This window comes from Elephas maximus, chromosome 17 (assembly GCF_024166365.1).
Source record: "Elephas maximus indicus isolate mEleMax1 chromosome 17, mEleMax1 primary haplotype, whole genome shotgun sequence".
NCBI classification, from domain to species: Eukaryota; Metazoa; Chordata; class Mammalia; order Proboscidea; family Elephantidae; genus Elephas; species Elephas maximus.
The window spans coordinates 17,769,070-17,784,917 of NC_064835.1; the positions used below are offsets into that span (position 1 = coordinate 17,769,070).

A 15,848-nucleotide genomic window follows, 5' to 3' on the forward strand; every position below is an offset into this window, starting at 1 on the left:
TTGTAGAACTGCCCCATAGGGTTTCCAAGGAGCAGCTGGTGGATTTGAACTGCCAACTTTTTGGTTAGCAGCATTACCTCTTAACCACTGAGTCACCATATCTCCTATGGAAAAGCAAGAGACCCTGAATAGCTAAAACAATGCTGAAAGAGAACAAAATAGGAGGACTCATACTTCCTGATTTTGAAACATAATGTAGAGCTACAGTTATCAAAACAGCCTGGTACTGGTATAACAAAAAAAACATAGAACAATGGAATAAATTTGACTGTCCTGAAATAATTCACACATCTACTATTGCTGTTGTTAGGTGGTATCCAATTAGTTCTGACTCACAGAGGCCCTACGTACAACAGAACAAAACACTGCCCAGTTCTGCGCCATTCTCACAATTGTTATGCTTAAGCCCATTGTTAACACTCACTGTGTCAATCTATCTCCTGAGTCTCTTCCTTTTTTTAGCTGGCACTCTACTTTACCAAGCATGATGTGCTTCTACAGGAACTAGTCCCGTCTGATAACATGTCCAAAGTACTTGAGACAAAGTCTCTCCATCCTTGCCTCTAATGAGCATTCTGGCTGTACTTCTTCCAAGACAATTTTTTTCATTTTGGAAGTCTATGGTATAGTCAATAAGTATCCCTAATCATAACATTTGCTGCTACTGACTTAATCCTATTATACATTATATTTGAAACAACGCTTATCCCAAGCATAATTATCATTACTCGATGAGGGAAGCAATTAGAACGATTAAACGCAGGGTCATACTTTTTGTTCTACACTCTAATAGGATCTCTCCCCCTATTAGTAACCCTCATACTAGTCCAAAATACCCTAGGATCATTAAACCTAACAATACTACCATACCTAACCAAACCTGTTAACAACTTATGGTCTACTAATATACTATGACTAATATGTATTATAGCCTTTATAGTAAAGATACCCCTATATGGTCTCCACTTATGATTACCAAAGGCTTATGTAGAAGCACCAATCGCAGGATCTATAGTATTAGCTGCCATCCTCTTAAAACTAGGAGGGTATGGGATACTACGAATCACTATCCTCCTGGATCCTCTAACAATGCATATATCTTACCCATTCCTCATACTATCACTATGAGGTATGGTCATATCCAGTTCTATCTGTTTGCGACAAAAAGATATAAAATCCCTCATCGCCTACTCTTCAGTCAGCCACATGGCCTTGGTAATCGTCGCTATCATGCTTCAAACACCTTGAAGTTTTATAGGGGCACTTACCCTAATAATTGCCAATGGCTTAACTTCTTCAATACTTTTCTGCCTAGCAAATTCCAACTACGAGTGCATTCACAGTCGAACCATAATTTTATTCTTCACCAACATCATAATTCAAAGGTATCAATTCTTCTTTGGTCTTTCTTATTTATTGTCCAGCTTTGGCATGCATATGAGGCAAATGATACTACTATCGCTTGGGTCAGGTGCACCTTGGTTCTTAAAGTGACCTCTTTGCTTTTTAACACCTCTAAAGAGGTCTTTTGCAGCAGATCTGACCAATGCAATACGTTGTTTGATTTCTTGACTGCTGCTTCCATGGGCATTGATTCTGGACCTAAGTAAAATGAAATCCTTCACGACTTCAATCTCTTCTGCATTTATCATGATGTTGCTCATTGGTCCAGTTGTGAGGACTTTTGTTTATGTTGAGGTGTAATCCATACTGAAGGCTGAGGTCTTTGATCTTCATCAGTAAGTGCTTCAAGTCCTCTTCACTTTCAGCAAGCAAGGTTGTGTCATCTGCATAGTGCAGGTTGTTAATGAGTCTTCCTCTAATCCTTATGTCCCGTTTTTCTTCGTAGAGTCCAGGTTATCAGATTATTTGCTAAGTATACAGATTGAATAATTATGGTGAAGGATATGACCCTGATGCACACCTTTCTTGACTTTAAATCACACAGTATCCCCTTGTTCTCTTTGAACAACTGCTTCTTGGTCCATGTACAAGTTCTTCATGAGCACAATAAAGTGTTCTGGAACTCCCATTCTTTGCAATGTTATCCATAATTTGTTATGATCCACAGAGTCGAATGCCTTTGATTAGTCAATAAAAAACAGGTAAACATTTTTCTGGTATTTTCTGCTCTAAGTCAAGATCCATTGACATCGGCAATGATATTCCTCATTCCACATTTTTTTCTGAATCTGGCTTGAATTTCTGGCAGTTCTTTGTCCATGCACTGTTGCAACTGCTTTTGGATGATCTTCAGCAAAATTTTATTTGTGTGTGATATTAATGATAATGTTTGATAATTTCTGCATTCTGTTGAATCATCTTTCTTTGGGATGGGAACAAATATGAATCTCTTCTAGGTGGCTGGCCAGGCAGCTGTCCCACAAATTTCTTAAGAGAGATGAGTGAGCACTTTTAGCGCTGCTTCTGTTTATTGAAACATCTCATTTGGTATTCTGTCAATTCCTAGAGGCTTGTTTTTCACCAATGTCTTCAGTGCAACTCAGGCTTCTTCCTTCAGTACCAGTGGTCTTGATCATATGCTACCTTCTGAAATGGTTGAACACTGCACAATACATTTTGGTACAGTAACTGTGTATTTCTTCCATCTTCTTTTGATGCTTCCCTCATCATTTAATATTTTCTCTGTAGAATTCCTCAATGTTGCATCTCAAGACTTGAATTTTTCTTAAGTTCTTTCAGCTTGTGAAATGCCAAGTGTGTTCTAACCTTTTGGTTTTCTAACTCCAGGTCTTTGCACATTTCATTGTAATACTTTACCTTTTTTCCTTGGGCCAGTCTTTGAAATCCTCTGTTCTGCTCCTTTATTTCATTTCCTCCTTTTGCTTTAACTACTCTATGTTCAAGAGCAAGTATCGGACCTCTTCTTCTGATGTCTATTTTGGCCTTTTCTTTCTTTTCTGTTTTTTTAATGACCTCTTGCTTTCTTCATGCATGATGTCGCTGATGTCATTCCACAACTCATCTGATCTTCTGTCATTAGCGTTCAATGCATGAAATCTATTTTTGAGGTGGTCTCTAAATTCAGGCAGGATATACTCAAGGTTGTATATTGGCTCCCATGGACTTTGTCTAATTTCCTTCTGCTTCCCCTTGAACTTGCACATGAGCAATTGAGGGTCTGACTGATTTTTGACAAGAGTGCTAAGTCCATTCAATGGGGAAAGAAGAATCTCTTCAATAAATGGTGCTGGGAAAATTAGAGTTCCACATACAGAAAAATGAAACAGGATCCTTGTGTCATGCAATACACAAAACCCAATTCCAAACAGATTAGGGACCTAAAACCATACAATTCTTGGAGGAACAAGCAGGGGTATCACTGTCAGGCCTAGCTTTAAAAAGTTGATTATCTAATATAACAACAAAAGCACTAAGAGCAAAATACAAAATAAATAAACTGGACCTCATAAAAATTAAAAAACTTTTGTTCATCAAAAGACTTTCTCCCAAAAATGAAAAGACAAGCTATCAACGCAAAGAATATCTTTGGAAACCACATATCCACCAAGAATCTAATAACCAAAATATATATAAAATTTTGACAACTTAACTAGAAAAAGGCAAACAACTCAATCATAAAATGAGGAAAGGACTTGAACAGACATTACACCAGAGAGGACATTCAAGTGGCCACCAAACACATGAAAAGATGCTCACATCATTAACTATCAAAGAGATGTAATCAAAACTGCAATAAGATACCATTACACTTGTACTAGGATGGCTAAGGCAAAAAAAAAAAAAAAAAGCAAATAACAATTTTGGCGAGGATGTGGGGAAATTGGAACCCTTATCCTTTGCTGGTGGGAATGCAAAATGGTATAGCTACTGTGGAAAACAGTGTGGCAGTTCCTCAAAAAAATTAAAAATAAAACTACCATATGATCCAGCAGTTCCACTCCTAAGTTTATATCCAAAATACTAGAAAGCAGAGACTCTGCTTGTACACAGTGTTCATTGCAGCATTATTCACAGTAGCCAAAAGGTGGAAACAGCCTAACTGCCTATGAACAGATGAATGGATAAACAAAACGTGGTACATACATACAATGGAATACTACTCACTTAGTAGGAGAAATGAAGTTTTGATACATGCTACACTCTGGATGGAACTTGAAGACAATATGCTGAGTGAAATAAATCAATCACAAAAAAACCAAATATTTCATGACCTCATTTATATAAAGACAAGAACAGGAAAAAGCATAAAGACCAAAGTGTATAAACCTTGGTCTCTATACATTAGTGGTTACCAGGAGTGGGAGTGAAGGACAAATGGAGTGTTACTGCTTATAGAGTACTGACTATTGGTTTACAGTTATAGAAAAATCACATTCATCAAGGGTAGGGTTGCATAGCCAATTCACGTAATTGCTGTAAATAAGTCATACACTTTTAAAAAGTTGAACTGACAAAAAGTTGTGTAATACATACATTTACAACCATGACAAAAGAGTAGCTGCTTATGTAAAACCAAACTTAAAACTCGACAGTAGTTTAGGTGAACTTGTAAAAAAAAGAAAGTTCTGCCTTGAGCATTAATCTTTTAAGAACATCTACATGATCAAATTGACAACAGCAGCTCAAAAGATTAGATAGGAACCTTAGGGGGCAGTGTGTTTATGTCGATGAGAGAGGAAGAACTCAGAAAAGGAGGGTGAGAATGGTTGCACATCTTGAAGAACGTAATTAAGGTCCTGAAATTTTACATGTAGAACCTGATGAACTGGCGTGTGTTTTGCTGTGTATACTCTCAACAACAACAACAACAACAAAACACCAGTTGCTGTTGAGTCAATTCTGACTCATAGTGACCCTATGAGACAGAGTAAAACTGCCCCATAGGGTTTCCAAGGAATGGCTGCTAGATTCAAACTTCCAGCCTTTTGCTTAGCAGCCAAACTCTTAACCACTAGGCCACCAGGGTTCCGTATTCTCGACAACAACAATAAAATAAATAAAATTGGGAGAAAAAAAAATCTGAATACACTAAAAGCAGTTACATTAACTATATTTTACTCCAAGAAGTAATGAGGTAGAGGCAATGGGGAAAAAGAAAGAAGGGGAGAAGAAAGGAAAGTCTCCACTCTAATTGCTCCTTCTGTTCTGCAGACATTCCAGTCAGGGTCCCTAGGGGAGAGGGTTCCAAAGGAACAGTGAAGATACTTATTCTCTCTTGAGGAGCTGATTGCTGCTCCCTCACTCAGGGGCCAGAAGCTGTGCTGGGTCTACATTTTTCAGGCCTGAGTAACTGAGTGCAGCAAAAATGACTGTTCAGCTATGGCCTCAGAGATTGGTCCTCCTGTTCCAGAGCATAGGAGGGCAAAGGAGACAATGAAAGGGTGGATCGGGTCTGGCTTTCAGCCAGTGTCAGCCATGTTTCCACTCTATAAGCACGTTTTCTCCAGAGTACTTTCTTCTCATCTTCCCTTCATCTTTGGACAGGTTGTATGCATTAGAGAAGAGTGGGAAGAGTGTGAGAATTAAATCTATTTGAGATTGGCCTGATGCTATCTTAGTTGACTCATGATATTTTCTTAAGATAGTCTCTGGTTAATGAAGCCTAACATCAAAAAACTTAATGATGATTGCATGTTTTCAGAAGCATTGCAGACATAATTGCTATTGAAAACTAAATTTTGTATTGAAAAAACATGGTTGTTTTTAATATAGATACTTGTGTGTCACCTATTTTCTGCAATGAATATTGTTTTTCCATTTTGTTTTATTATATGCTCACTACAGAAATCTCCATTACCAGTTTTTCCAGCTGGTAAGGAAGAAAGCAGCTTTGCAGATTATTTGAGTCAATAAGTTACCTCAGACGCTATGAAGGCATTCACCTCAGTGAGGTTGTTCTTTAATCTTCCAGGACTGATTGGCCATGAAGATGAGGAACCACACTGCAGTTACTGAGTTCCTCCTGATGGGAATCCCTCATACAGAAGGGATGGAAAATGTGCTCTTGGTCTCCTTCCTGGGGTTGTACCTTCTCACTCTCGCGGGAAATCTGCTCATTCTTCTGGCCATCCTCACTTCCCCTAACCTCCACACCCCCATGTATTTCTTCCTGGGAAACCTGTCAGTGTTTGACATATTTTTCCCTTCAGTGAGTTCTCCCAAAATGATGCTCTGCCTAATGGGTCACAGCCACACCATCTCCTTCCAGGGCTGTGCAACTCAGCTCTTCTTTTACCATTTCCTGGGCTGTACTGAGTGTTTTCTGTACACCGTGATGGCCTATGACCGCTTTGCAGCCATCTGCCACCCCTTGCGATACATGGTCATCATGAGCCATCGGGTGTGTGCCATCTTGACTCTGGGCACCTGGATGGGGAGCTGTGTGCACGCCTCTGTCCTCACATTCCTTGTCTTTAAGTTACCCTACTGTGGCCCCAATGAGGTGGACAATTTCTCCTGTGATATCCCCGTGATGCTGTCCCTAGCCTGTGCTGACACCTCTCTGGCTCAGACGGTGAGTTTCACCAATGTAGGTGTTGTTGCTCTCATGTGCTTCCTTCTTGTCCTCACTTCTTATACTCGCATTGTTATCTCAATATTGAGAATCAGCTCATCAGAAGGCAGGCGCAAAGCCTTCTCAAACTGCAGTGCCCACCTGACCTCCATCCTGCTCTTCTATGGCCCGGTGGTGCTCATTTATCTGCGGCCTGCTTCCAGCCCGTGGCTGGATACTGTGGTCCAGGTGTTGAGTAATATTGTTACCCCTTCCCTTAATCCTTTGATTTACACCTTGAGAAACAAGGATGTGAAGTTGGCCCTGAGAAAAGTGCTAATCCCAGGAGGACACACTTGTTGAGAGTAAACTCTTAGCTTTTATATTTTATCTGCCTTTCCAATATTGACTTGTATTTACCTGGGGCAATTAGACTCATTCTTTTTTTGTGATTGTTAAGTGGATTTGATACTCAAAATATGAAGCTGAATAAGTTCTAGTGTGAATTTTGTTTTTACATTTATATAATTTTTATTTAACAAAATCTCTCATAGTGCTTGCTACATGCCTGGCACTGTGCTATGTACTTTACAAATCTTGGCATATGTAATTACCACAACAATCCTATGAAGTAAGTAATACTATTACTCCAATTTTTCCAAGGAGGAAATTAAGGCATTGAAAAGTTAAGAGACTTTCCCAGAGTCACAGAGTTAGAAAGTTGCCAGGCTGGAGTGTGGACCTTGGGTCTTACCCTTGTACACATGCTGCGTCTACATTACAGAAATTGTAGCATAAATACTTCTTCCAGGAACAATCTTTTCTATTTACATGGATTCTTCTCCAACTTACTAAGAAAAAAAAAGTGTAGTTAACTAAATTTGTTCTGTTTATTTCTCTCATTTTGTAGTCTATATCTTGATAGAGGGATGTTTTAGAGTCTGATATGAAGAAAATCCCTTACATTTTAAAATCCAGGTGATATTCATGTATCTACCAACATATATTTAGTAAAGGGGTTATATTCTAGATGACTTGAATTCTTTCTTTATGACAGTGGTACGAATTCTTTAAGAAGGATTGCAGAATTCCATTCATTAAGTCAAGGACTAAATTTGAAATCCAAAATTCAGGCCCTTTAAAAACCATAATGATTTTTTATAGTATAAATAAATAGCTTTGAAGAAATTTAGGAAACTGCAAAAATGTAAAGTGAATAAAAATCACTCATTAATCCCATCACCCGAAGATAAACATTATTAATATTTTGCCTTTTTTCTACCTCTTTTTTAAAAAATTTATTTTGTTGCCATTATTGCAAATATACACATCAAAACATATGCCTATTCAATCATTTCTAGTTGTACAATTCAGAGATATTGATTACCTTCTTTGAGTTGCATAACCATTCTCACCCTCCTTTTCTGAGTTGTTCCTCTGTCATTGACATAAACTCACTATCCTCTAAAGTTCCTATCTAATCTTTCAAGTTGTTTCTATCATTTCTATCCCATATTGTTCTTAAATGAGTTTAGTGCTCAAGGCAGACATTTTTTAATTAGTTAATCTAAATTATTGTTTGGTTTTAAGAAGACTTTCAGGGGATGTTTTTGGTTTAAGGTTTAAAGATTATCTCGAGGCAGTAGTTTCAGGGGTTCATCTAGCCTCCATGGCTGCAGAAAGTCTGGAGTCCATGAGCATGTGAAATTCTGTTCTGCATTTTCCCCCTTTTGATCAGGATTCTTCTGTAGAATTTTTGATCAAATGTTCATTCCTGGTAGCAGGGCACCATCTAGTTCTTCTGGTCTCATGGCCAAGGAGGAAGTTGTTCATGGAGGCAATTAGCCACACATTCCATTTCCTTCTCCTATTCCTGACTTTTCTTGTCTATGGCTTCAGGCAAATAGAGACCAATTGCCCTGCCTTGGATGGCTGCTTGCAAGATTTTAAGACCCCAGGCACTATCTAAGAAGCTAGGCGGTAGAAGAGGGCACTAAAAGTGTTAATAGGCCAGTTAACTGAGATGTCCCATGAAACCATGACCCGAAATCTCCAAACCAAAACCCATGAGATTTTGGTTGTATATAAGCAACCTAGCAGCTACTTTTTTGTTGTTGTTGAAAATATATGTATCACACAATTTTTGCCAGTTCAACTTTTTCGGATGTATAAAGTATTGACAGCAATTACAATAATTGGCTGTGCAACTCTACCCTTAATCAATGTGATGTTTCCATCACCATTAACCCCTCCTTTTCCCCTCACTCCCACTCCTGGTAACCACTGATAAACTTTGGTCTCTACACATTTGCCTTCTCTTGTCTTTTTATATAAATGAGGTCATACAATGTTTATCATTTTGTGATTGACTTATTTCACTCAACGTAATTTCTTCAAGCTCCATTCATATGTAGCATGTGTCAAGACTTTTTTTCTCCTCCTGGATAGTAGTATTCCCTTGTACGAATGTACCACATTTTGTTTATTCATTCATCTGTTGATGGGCATTTAGGTTATTTTCACCTTTTGGCTCTCTTATTAGTTACTAAATTGGAACTAGGCTCCAGGGTCTGTCTGTTTAGAATTTTTTTCATCTATGTCTATAACCATATCTATATCTATATCATCTATCTATGAGTATGTGTGTATAGATAGATGGATAGAGATATAAATCTTATTTATCTACATATATATACATGTTGAGAAGAATTATATAATGATCATATTTTGTATATATGGTATCTTGTTTTAACATTTTTTCATGTATTTCAATTGCTGTAATTTTAAAAAGCCTCTGTAATTCATACAACAAAAAATTCACTCATTTGGGATGTAAAATTAAATGGTCTTTAGTATATTCACAAATATGTGCATAAATCACCACAATTTTCAGATATTTTCATCATCACAAAGAGAAACCACATGCCCTTTAGCTATCACCCGCCTCTGTTCCTGTCCCTCAGACCTATGATAGCACTAATCTCCTGTCTGTCTCTATAGATTTGCCTACTCTGGCCATTCATGTAAATATATATATATAGTCTTTAACTCAGCCATAATGTTTTGAAAGTTCATTCATTTTGTATCATGTATCAGTATTTTACTCCTTGTTTATATCCATATAACATTCTATTTTATGAGTTTACCACATTTTGTTTATCCAATCATCCATTGATAGACATTTGAGTTGTTTCTACCTTTTGGCTACTGAGAATACTGCTGCTCTGAACATTTGTGGTACTACTGGGTCAAGGAATATGAGGTTTTTTTTTTTTTTTTCCTTGTCTTTTTATACACATTGCCAAAATACTTTACAGAATTGCCTATAATCACTCTTAGTAATATATTTTCCCCTTCTTTTTATTTATTTATTTATGTAAAGCACTGGCCTAAAACTTGTTAAACTAATAACTGCTGTTTGAGTAAACATTTTCATTTCAAATGAGGCAGGATATGTTTCACATATTTATTTGAGTATCTTCTTTAATATCAATCAGTCATTGGTCTTTTTCCGTATTAGTTATGTTATTATTTTGTGTTCTTCATAGATTTAGAATATTACCTTCTTCTCATGTGTTGCATTTTCCCTCAATTTTTAATTTATCCTTTTGTGTCATTTGTGATATTTTATTTATAGAAGTCTCTACTTTTTATGTAGTCAGCTTTATCAATCTTTTCTATTTTCCCTCATGACATATAAATTTAGAAATCCCCATAATTCCTCTCCAATGAATATTTAATAATTTTTCTAGGTTTTTTAATAGACTCATTAATATACTTAAATTAACTTGATTCCAAGGTGGGAATTTAATTTCTGTTTAACTCTGCAGTAGTCAACTTCTCTTATTTTAATGCCTTCAAATGTAAACAATAACTTTAGGTTTCTTAATTAGAATTTTTTAAGCTTTACGACTTGTTTCTTATTTATTGTTCTATGATTTATCATAGAACAGTAGTTTTAGCCTTCTAAAACTTGATAATATTTAATTTGGAGCATAGACATTATTAACACATACGCTCATTGAGGAGAAATGAAGTCTTTAAATTTTACTATTGGATTTCTAGATGTGCATTCTTTTTCACCTCGACCAACTCCTTTCTCCTCCACACCTATTCTTTCTAGTGACTTCTTTTTCCTGTTACTACAGACCCTGGCTCTCTGCTTTTTGTCACCTATAGTACATTATTTACAGATGTTTTCTCTCCTTTCTCCCTTATCTCCAGCTATCCAGCTGTGTTGCATATTAAGAGCTGTCTCCAAAGAGTTGTAGAAAGTCACATTGATGGAGAAGTGTGGGTATAGGAGGATGCATAGTATTGGATGGCACTTGGGGCTAGACAATGATGGAGAGAAATGAACTTATATGTTCTTACTCTTCCTTCTTCCTCAATGTGAATTTGTGATCAGTGGTCAATTTATGCTAAGGCCATGCTTTCTTGTTTTCTCTCTCTCTTAAGTAATCCCTATCTGCATTCACAATTATTCAGGATTTCTACTAATTATAATGTTTTATTAAAATTTATTTTCATATTATTGGATTCTGTTGTGATGACAAGTTTTGAACATCCTTATGGACAACTTAATTAAGAAAGATTGTATAAAGTATGACTAGTATCACACTAGATCATCTCAACTTTAATATAACCTCCCAATATAGAAAGGTATTATTAGAAAATTTACTTCCTCTTCATGGAGTCTCAATTGCGGATGTATTTCACCTTAGTTTTGGTAGGTAACTTGCCCATTTTCAGTACCAGGGTATAGGAAGCTTACTATTGGTAATATTTAGAGAGTTCCTTCCTGACCTACCACTAGATCTCTTACGCGTATGTGTATGTATATGTATATATCGGTATGTATGTATGGAATGGCCCTGGAGGTGCCCTGGTTAAGAGCTTGACTGCTAACTAAAAGGTCAGCAGTTTGAATCCACTAGCCACTCCTTGAAAAACCCGATGGGGCAGTTCTACTCTGTCCTATAAGCTTGCTATGAATCGGAATCACCTTGACGGCAACAGATTTGGTTTTGGTTATATGTGTACATTATTCATTTAAAGAAAATGGAAAAAAAAAAAACAACTAATTCTTTCTGTTTCTTTAATAAGATATCACTTTCATATTTTTCATGTTTAGATTGAATTTCAACCTATTAATGAATTAAGTGCAATAAATGAAACTAAACTCACTATGAAAGGTCTGTCGCTGATTAAAATGACGTTGAAGGAGCTCATAAGCTAGATTACTTATCCTCTCTCAATCTGCAAGTGTTGATTTGTAATATAAGAATCTCAGCCATTTGTTCCTCTTTATCAGCAGTGTAAAAATTTTCTCTTATTTTCTTCCTTTTTCAGTAATCATTAGCAAAATTTTGCTGAATGTAAGGACAAATGGGTTTTCTTTCCCCAAGAGTATTCAAAACTTCAACTGTTTTCAAGACTGTACTCTTTTCTGTAAATAACATTAGAGTTAAACTGATACTTTTAGCAACATGCATAAAATTGTTCTGCATGATGTCTATTCATGAAAGGGAAAATTTCTATCTTTCACAATCACCTGGTCTTTGACACATTCTAGGGATTTCAGCTTCTGTTAACCTCAGTACTTCACAGGCTGAGCTGTTTTTCTCCTAGTCTTGCTAAGCCTCTAAAACCACCTGCATAAAGCCTTGTTGTAGTTGTTAGGTACCATCAAGTCAGTTCTGACTCATAATGACCCTATGTATAACAGTAGAAAACACTGCCCAGACCTGCACCATCCTTAAAATTGTTGTTATGCTTAAGCCCATTGTTGCAGCCACTATGTCAATCTATCTCATTGAGGGTCTTTCTCTTTTTTGCTGACCCTCTGCTTTACCAAGCATGACGTTCTTCTACAGGGTCTGATCCGTTCTGATAACATGTCCGAAGATGCGAGATGTAGTCTCGCCACCCTTTCTTCTAAGGAACATTCTGGTTGTACTTCTTCCAAGGCAGATTTATTTGTTCTTTTGGCAGTCCATGGTATATTCAATATTCTTTGCCAACACAATTCAAAGGTGTCAGTTCTTCTTCATTCTTCCTTATTGACTGTCCAGCTTTCACATGCACAGGAGGCGATTGAAAACACCATGGCTTGGGTCTGGTGCACCTCAGTCTTCAAGGAAACATCTTTGCTTTTCAACACTTTTGTAACAGATTTGCCGGATGCAATGTGTTTTTTGATTTCTTGACTGCTGCTTCCATGGGTGTAGTTTGTGGAGACAAGTAAAATGACATCTTTGATAACTTCAGTCTTTTCCCTGTTTATCATGATGTCGCTTATTGGTCAACTTGTGAGGATATTTGTTTTCTTTATGTTGAGGAGTAATCCATACTGAAGGCTTTAGTTGTTGATATTTGTCAGTAAGTGCTTTAAGTCCTCTTCACTTTCAGCAAGCAAGGTTGTATCATCTGCATATCACAGGTTGTTAACCAGCCTTCCTCCATTCCTGATACCCCATTCTTCCTCACATAGTCCAGCTTCTTGCATTATTTGCTCAGCATACAGATTGAATAGGTATAGTGAAAGGATACAACCCTGATGCACGCTTTCCTGACTTTAAGCCATGCAGTATCCCCTTGTTCTGTTCAAATGACTGGCTTCTTGGTCTATGGACAGGTTCATCATGAGCACAATTAAGTGTTCTGGAATTCCCATTCTTTGTAATGTTATGCATAATTTGTTCTAATCCACGTAGTCGAATGCCTTTGCATAGTCAATAAAACAGAAGAAAACATCTTTCTGGTATTCTCTGCTTTCAGCCAGGATCCATCTGACATCACCAGTGATTTCCCTGGTTTGGTTTCTGCTTCTGAATCCGGCTTGAATTTCTGGCAGCTCTCTGTCTATATACTGCTGCAGCTGCTTTTGAATGATCTTCAGCAAAATTTTACTTGCTTGTGATAATAGTGATATCGTTCGACAATTTCCCCATTCAGTTGGATCACCTTTCTTGGAAATAGGCATAAATATGGATCTCTTCCAGTAGGTTGGCCAGGTAGCTGTCTTCCAAATTTCTTGACATGGACAAATGAGTACTTCCAGCACTACATCCATTTCTTGAAACATCTCAATCGATATTCTGTCTGTTTTGGAGCCTTGTTTTTCACCACTGCCTTCACTGTAACTTGGACCTCTTCCTTCAGTACGATTCGTCTAGTGACTCTGTGTACTCCTTCCATCTTCTTTTGATGCTTCCTGAGTCATTTAATATTTTCCCCATAGACCCTTTCAGTATTGCACCTCAAGTCTTGAATTTTTTCTTCACTTCTTTCGTCTTGAGAAATGCAGAGCGTGTTCTTCCCTGTTGGTTTTCCATCCCCAGGTCTTTGCACATGTCATTATAATACTTTACTTTGTCTTCTTGATCCACCCTTTGAAATCTTCTATTCATATCTTTTAGTTCAATATTTCTTCCTTTTGCTTTAGCTACTCGATGTTCAAGAGCAAGTTTCAGAGTCTCTTCTGACACCTCTTCTGGTCTTTTCTTTCTTTCCTGTCTTTTTAATAACTCCTTGCATTCTTCGCGTATGATGTGCTTGATGTCATTCCACAACTTGTCTAGTCTTCAGTCAGTAATGTTCAACCTGTCAAATCTGTTCTTGAGATGGTCTCTAAATTCAGGTGGGATATACTCAAGGTTGTACTTTGGCTCTCGTTGACTTATTCTAATTTCCTTCAGTTTCAACTTGAACTTGCGTATGAGAAATCAATGGTCTGTTCCAGTCTTCCCATGGCCTTGTTCTATTTGATGATGTTGAGGTTTTCCATCACCTCTTTTCACAGATGTTATTGATTTGATTCCTGTGTATTCCATCTGGTGAGGTCCATGTGTATAGTCACCGTTTATGTTGGTGAAAAAGGTATTTGTAATGAAGATGTCATGGATCTTACAAGATTCTATCATGTGGTCTCTGGCATCGTTTCTATCACTTTGGCCATATTTTCCAATACTGATATTTCTTCTTTGTTTTCAACTTTTATGTTCCAATCTCCAGTAATTATCAACACATCCTGATTGCATGTTTGATCAATCAGACTGCAGAAGTTGGTAAAAATTTTTGATTTCTTCATCTTTTGCCTTAGTGGTTGTTGAGTAAATTTGAGTTCTAGTTGTATTAACTGGTCTTCCTTCCAGGCATATGGACATTATCCTATCACTGACAGCATTGTACTTCAGGATAGATCTCACAATATTCTTTTTGAAGATGAATGCAACGCTATTCCTCTTCAAGTTGTCATTCCTGGCATAGTAGACCATGCTATTGTTCAGTTCAAAAGATTGGTCAATAGCAGTCAATTTCAGCTCACTAATGCCTAGGGTATCAATGTTTATGAGTTTCATTTCATTTTTGATGACTTCCAATTTTCCTAGATTCATACTTCCTACACTCCACTTTTCGATTATTAGTGGATGTTTCCAGCTATTGCTTCTCATTTTGACTCATGCCACATCAGCAAATGAAGGTTTTGAAAGCTTTACTCCATCTACATCATTAAGGTTAACTCTGCTTTGAGGAGGCAGCTCTTCCCCAGTCGTCTTTTGAGTGCCTCACAACCTGAGGGTTTCATCTTCTGGCACTATATCAAACAATGTTCCACTGCTATTCATAAGGTTTTTGCTGGCTAAATCTTTTCAGAAGTAGACTGCCAGTCCTTCTTCCTGGTCTTAGTCTGGAAGCACAGCCAAAATCTGTTCTCCATGGGTGACGCAGCTGGTATTTGAATGCCAATGGCATAGCTTCCAGCATCACAGCCACATGCAAGTCTCCACAGTATGACAAACTGGCAGACATTTAGGGACATGAAGCCTTAGGCCTCCTTAATCCCACCATGCATCCCATCCTGGCTATTATCAATCATAACCAAAAGTAAAAGTCCTCCCCTAACTCCATCCCTAAGTTCTGTACTTTCTTACATGTTCAAACTGACCTATGCTTCATTCATAGTGGCCTCCCTCCTTGTCCTTCATATTTGTCTTCTGCAAGATCTTTTGGGGCAGAGACAATGCTACAGGTATACCATATCCCGTTTAATTTCTCTTTCCTAGGTAAACATAGTGTTTCCCAGATTTCATGTCAATAGTGCCAGAATCACGTTATTGCGTTGTGACTAATGGAATGTGGGGTGAAGTGATGCAAACTCTCTGAAGGGAGCTACCTCATGGATAGCTCATAATATCATCCCGAGTGTCCTCGTCTTACTCCCTCTGACATCAAGACATTCGAAGCTATTGAAACAGCCTTTATTTCCTAATCTTCACCTGAAGTACAGCTGCCCTGAAGAATTTTCCATCTCATTTAGGACTGTTCATGACTATGAATAAATATTTGTTGCCTTTAACCATTTAAA

At 37.4% G+C, this 15,848-nt stretch overlaps 1 protein-coding gene across 1 annotated transcript; it reads left to right on the forward strand.

The window, feature by feature from the left end:
• The first annotated feature begins 5,908 nt into the window (after positions 1-5,908).
• Positions 5,909-6,841, forward strand: LOC126060988 (putative olfactory receptor 10D4). Its single transcript, XM_049857388.1, has one exon. The coding sequence runs from the start codon at positions 5,909-5,911 to the stop codon at positions 6,839-6,841; it is 933 nt and encodes a 310-aa protein (XP_049713345.1).
• The last annotated feature ends 9,007 nt before the right edge of the window (positions 6,842-15,848 follow it).

Excerpts from the sequence above, each read along its gene's own strand:
- LOC126060988 (XM_049857388.1), top strand. The coding sequence starts at position 5,909 with ATGAAGATGAGGAACCACACTGCAGTTACTGAGTTCCTCCTGATGGGA.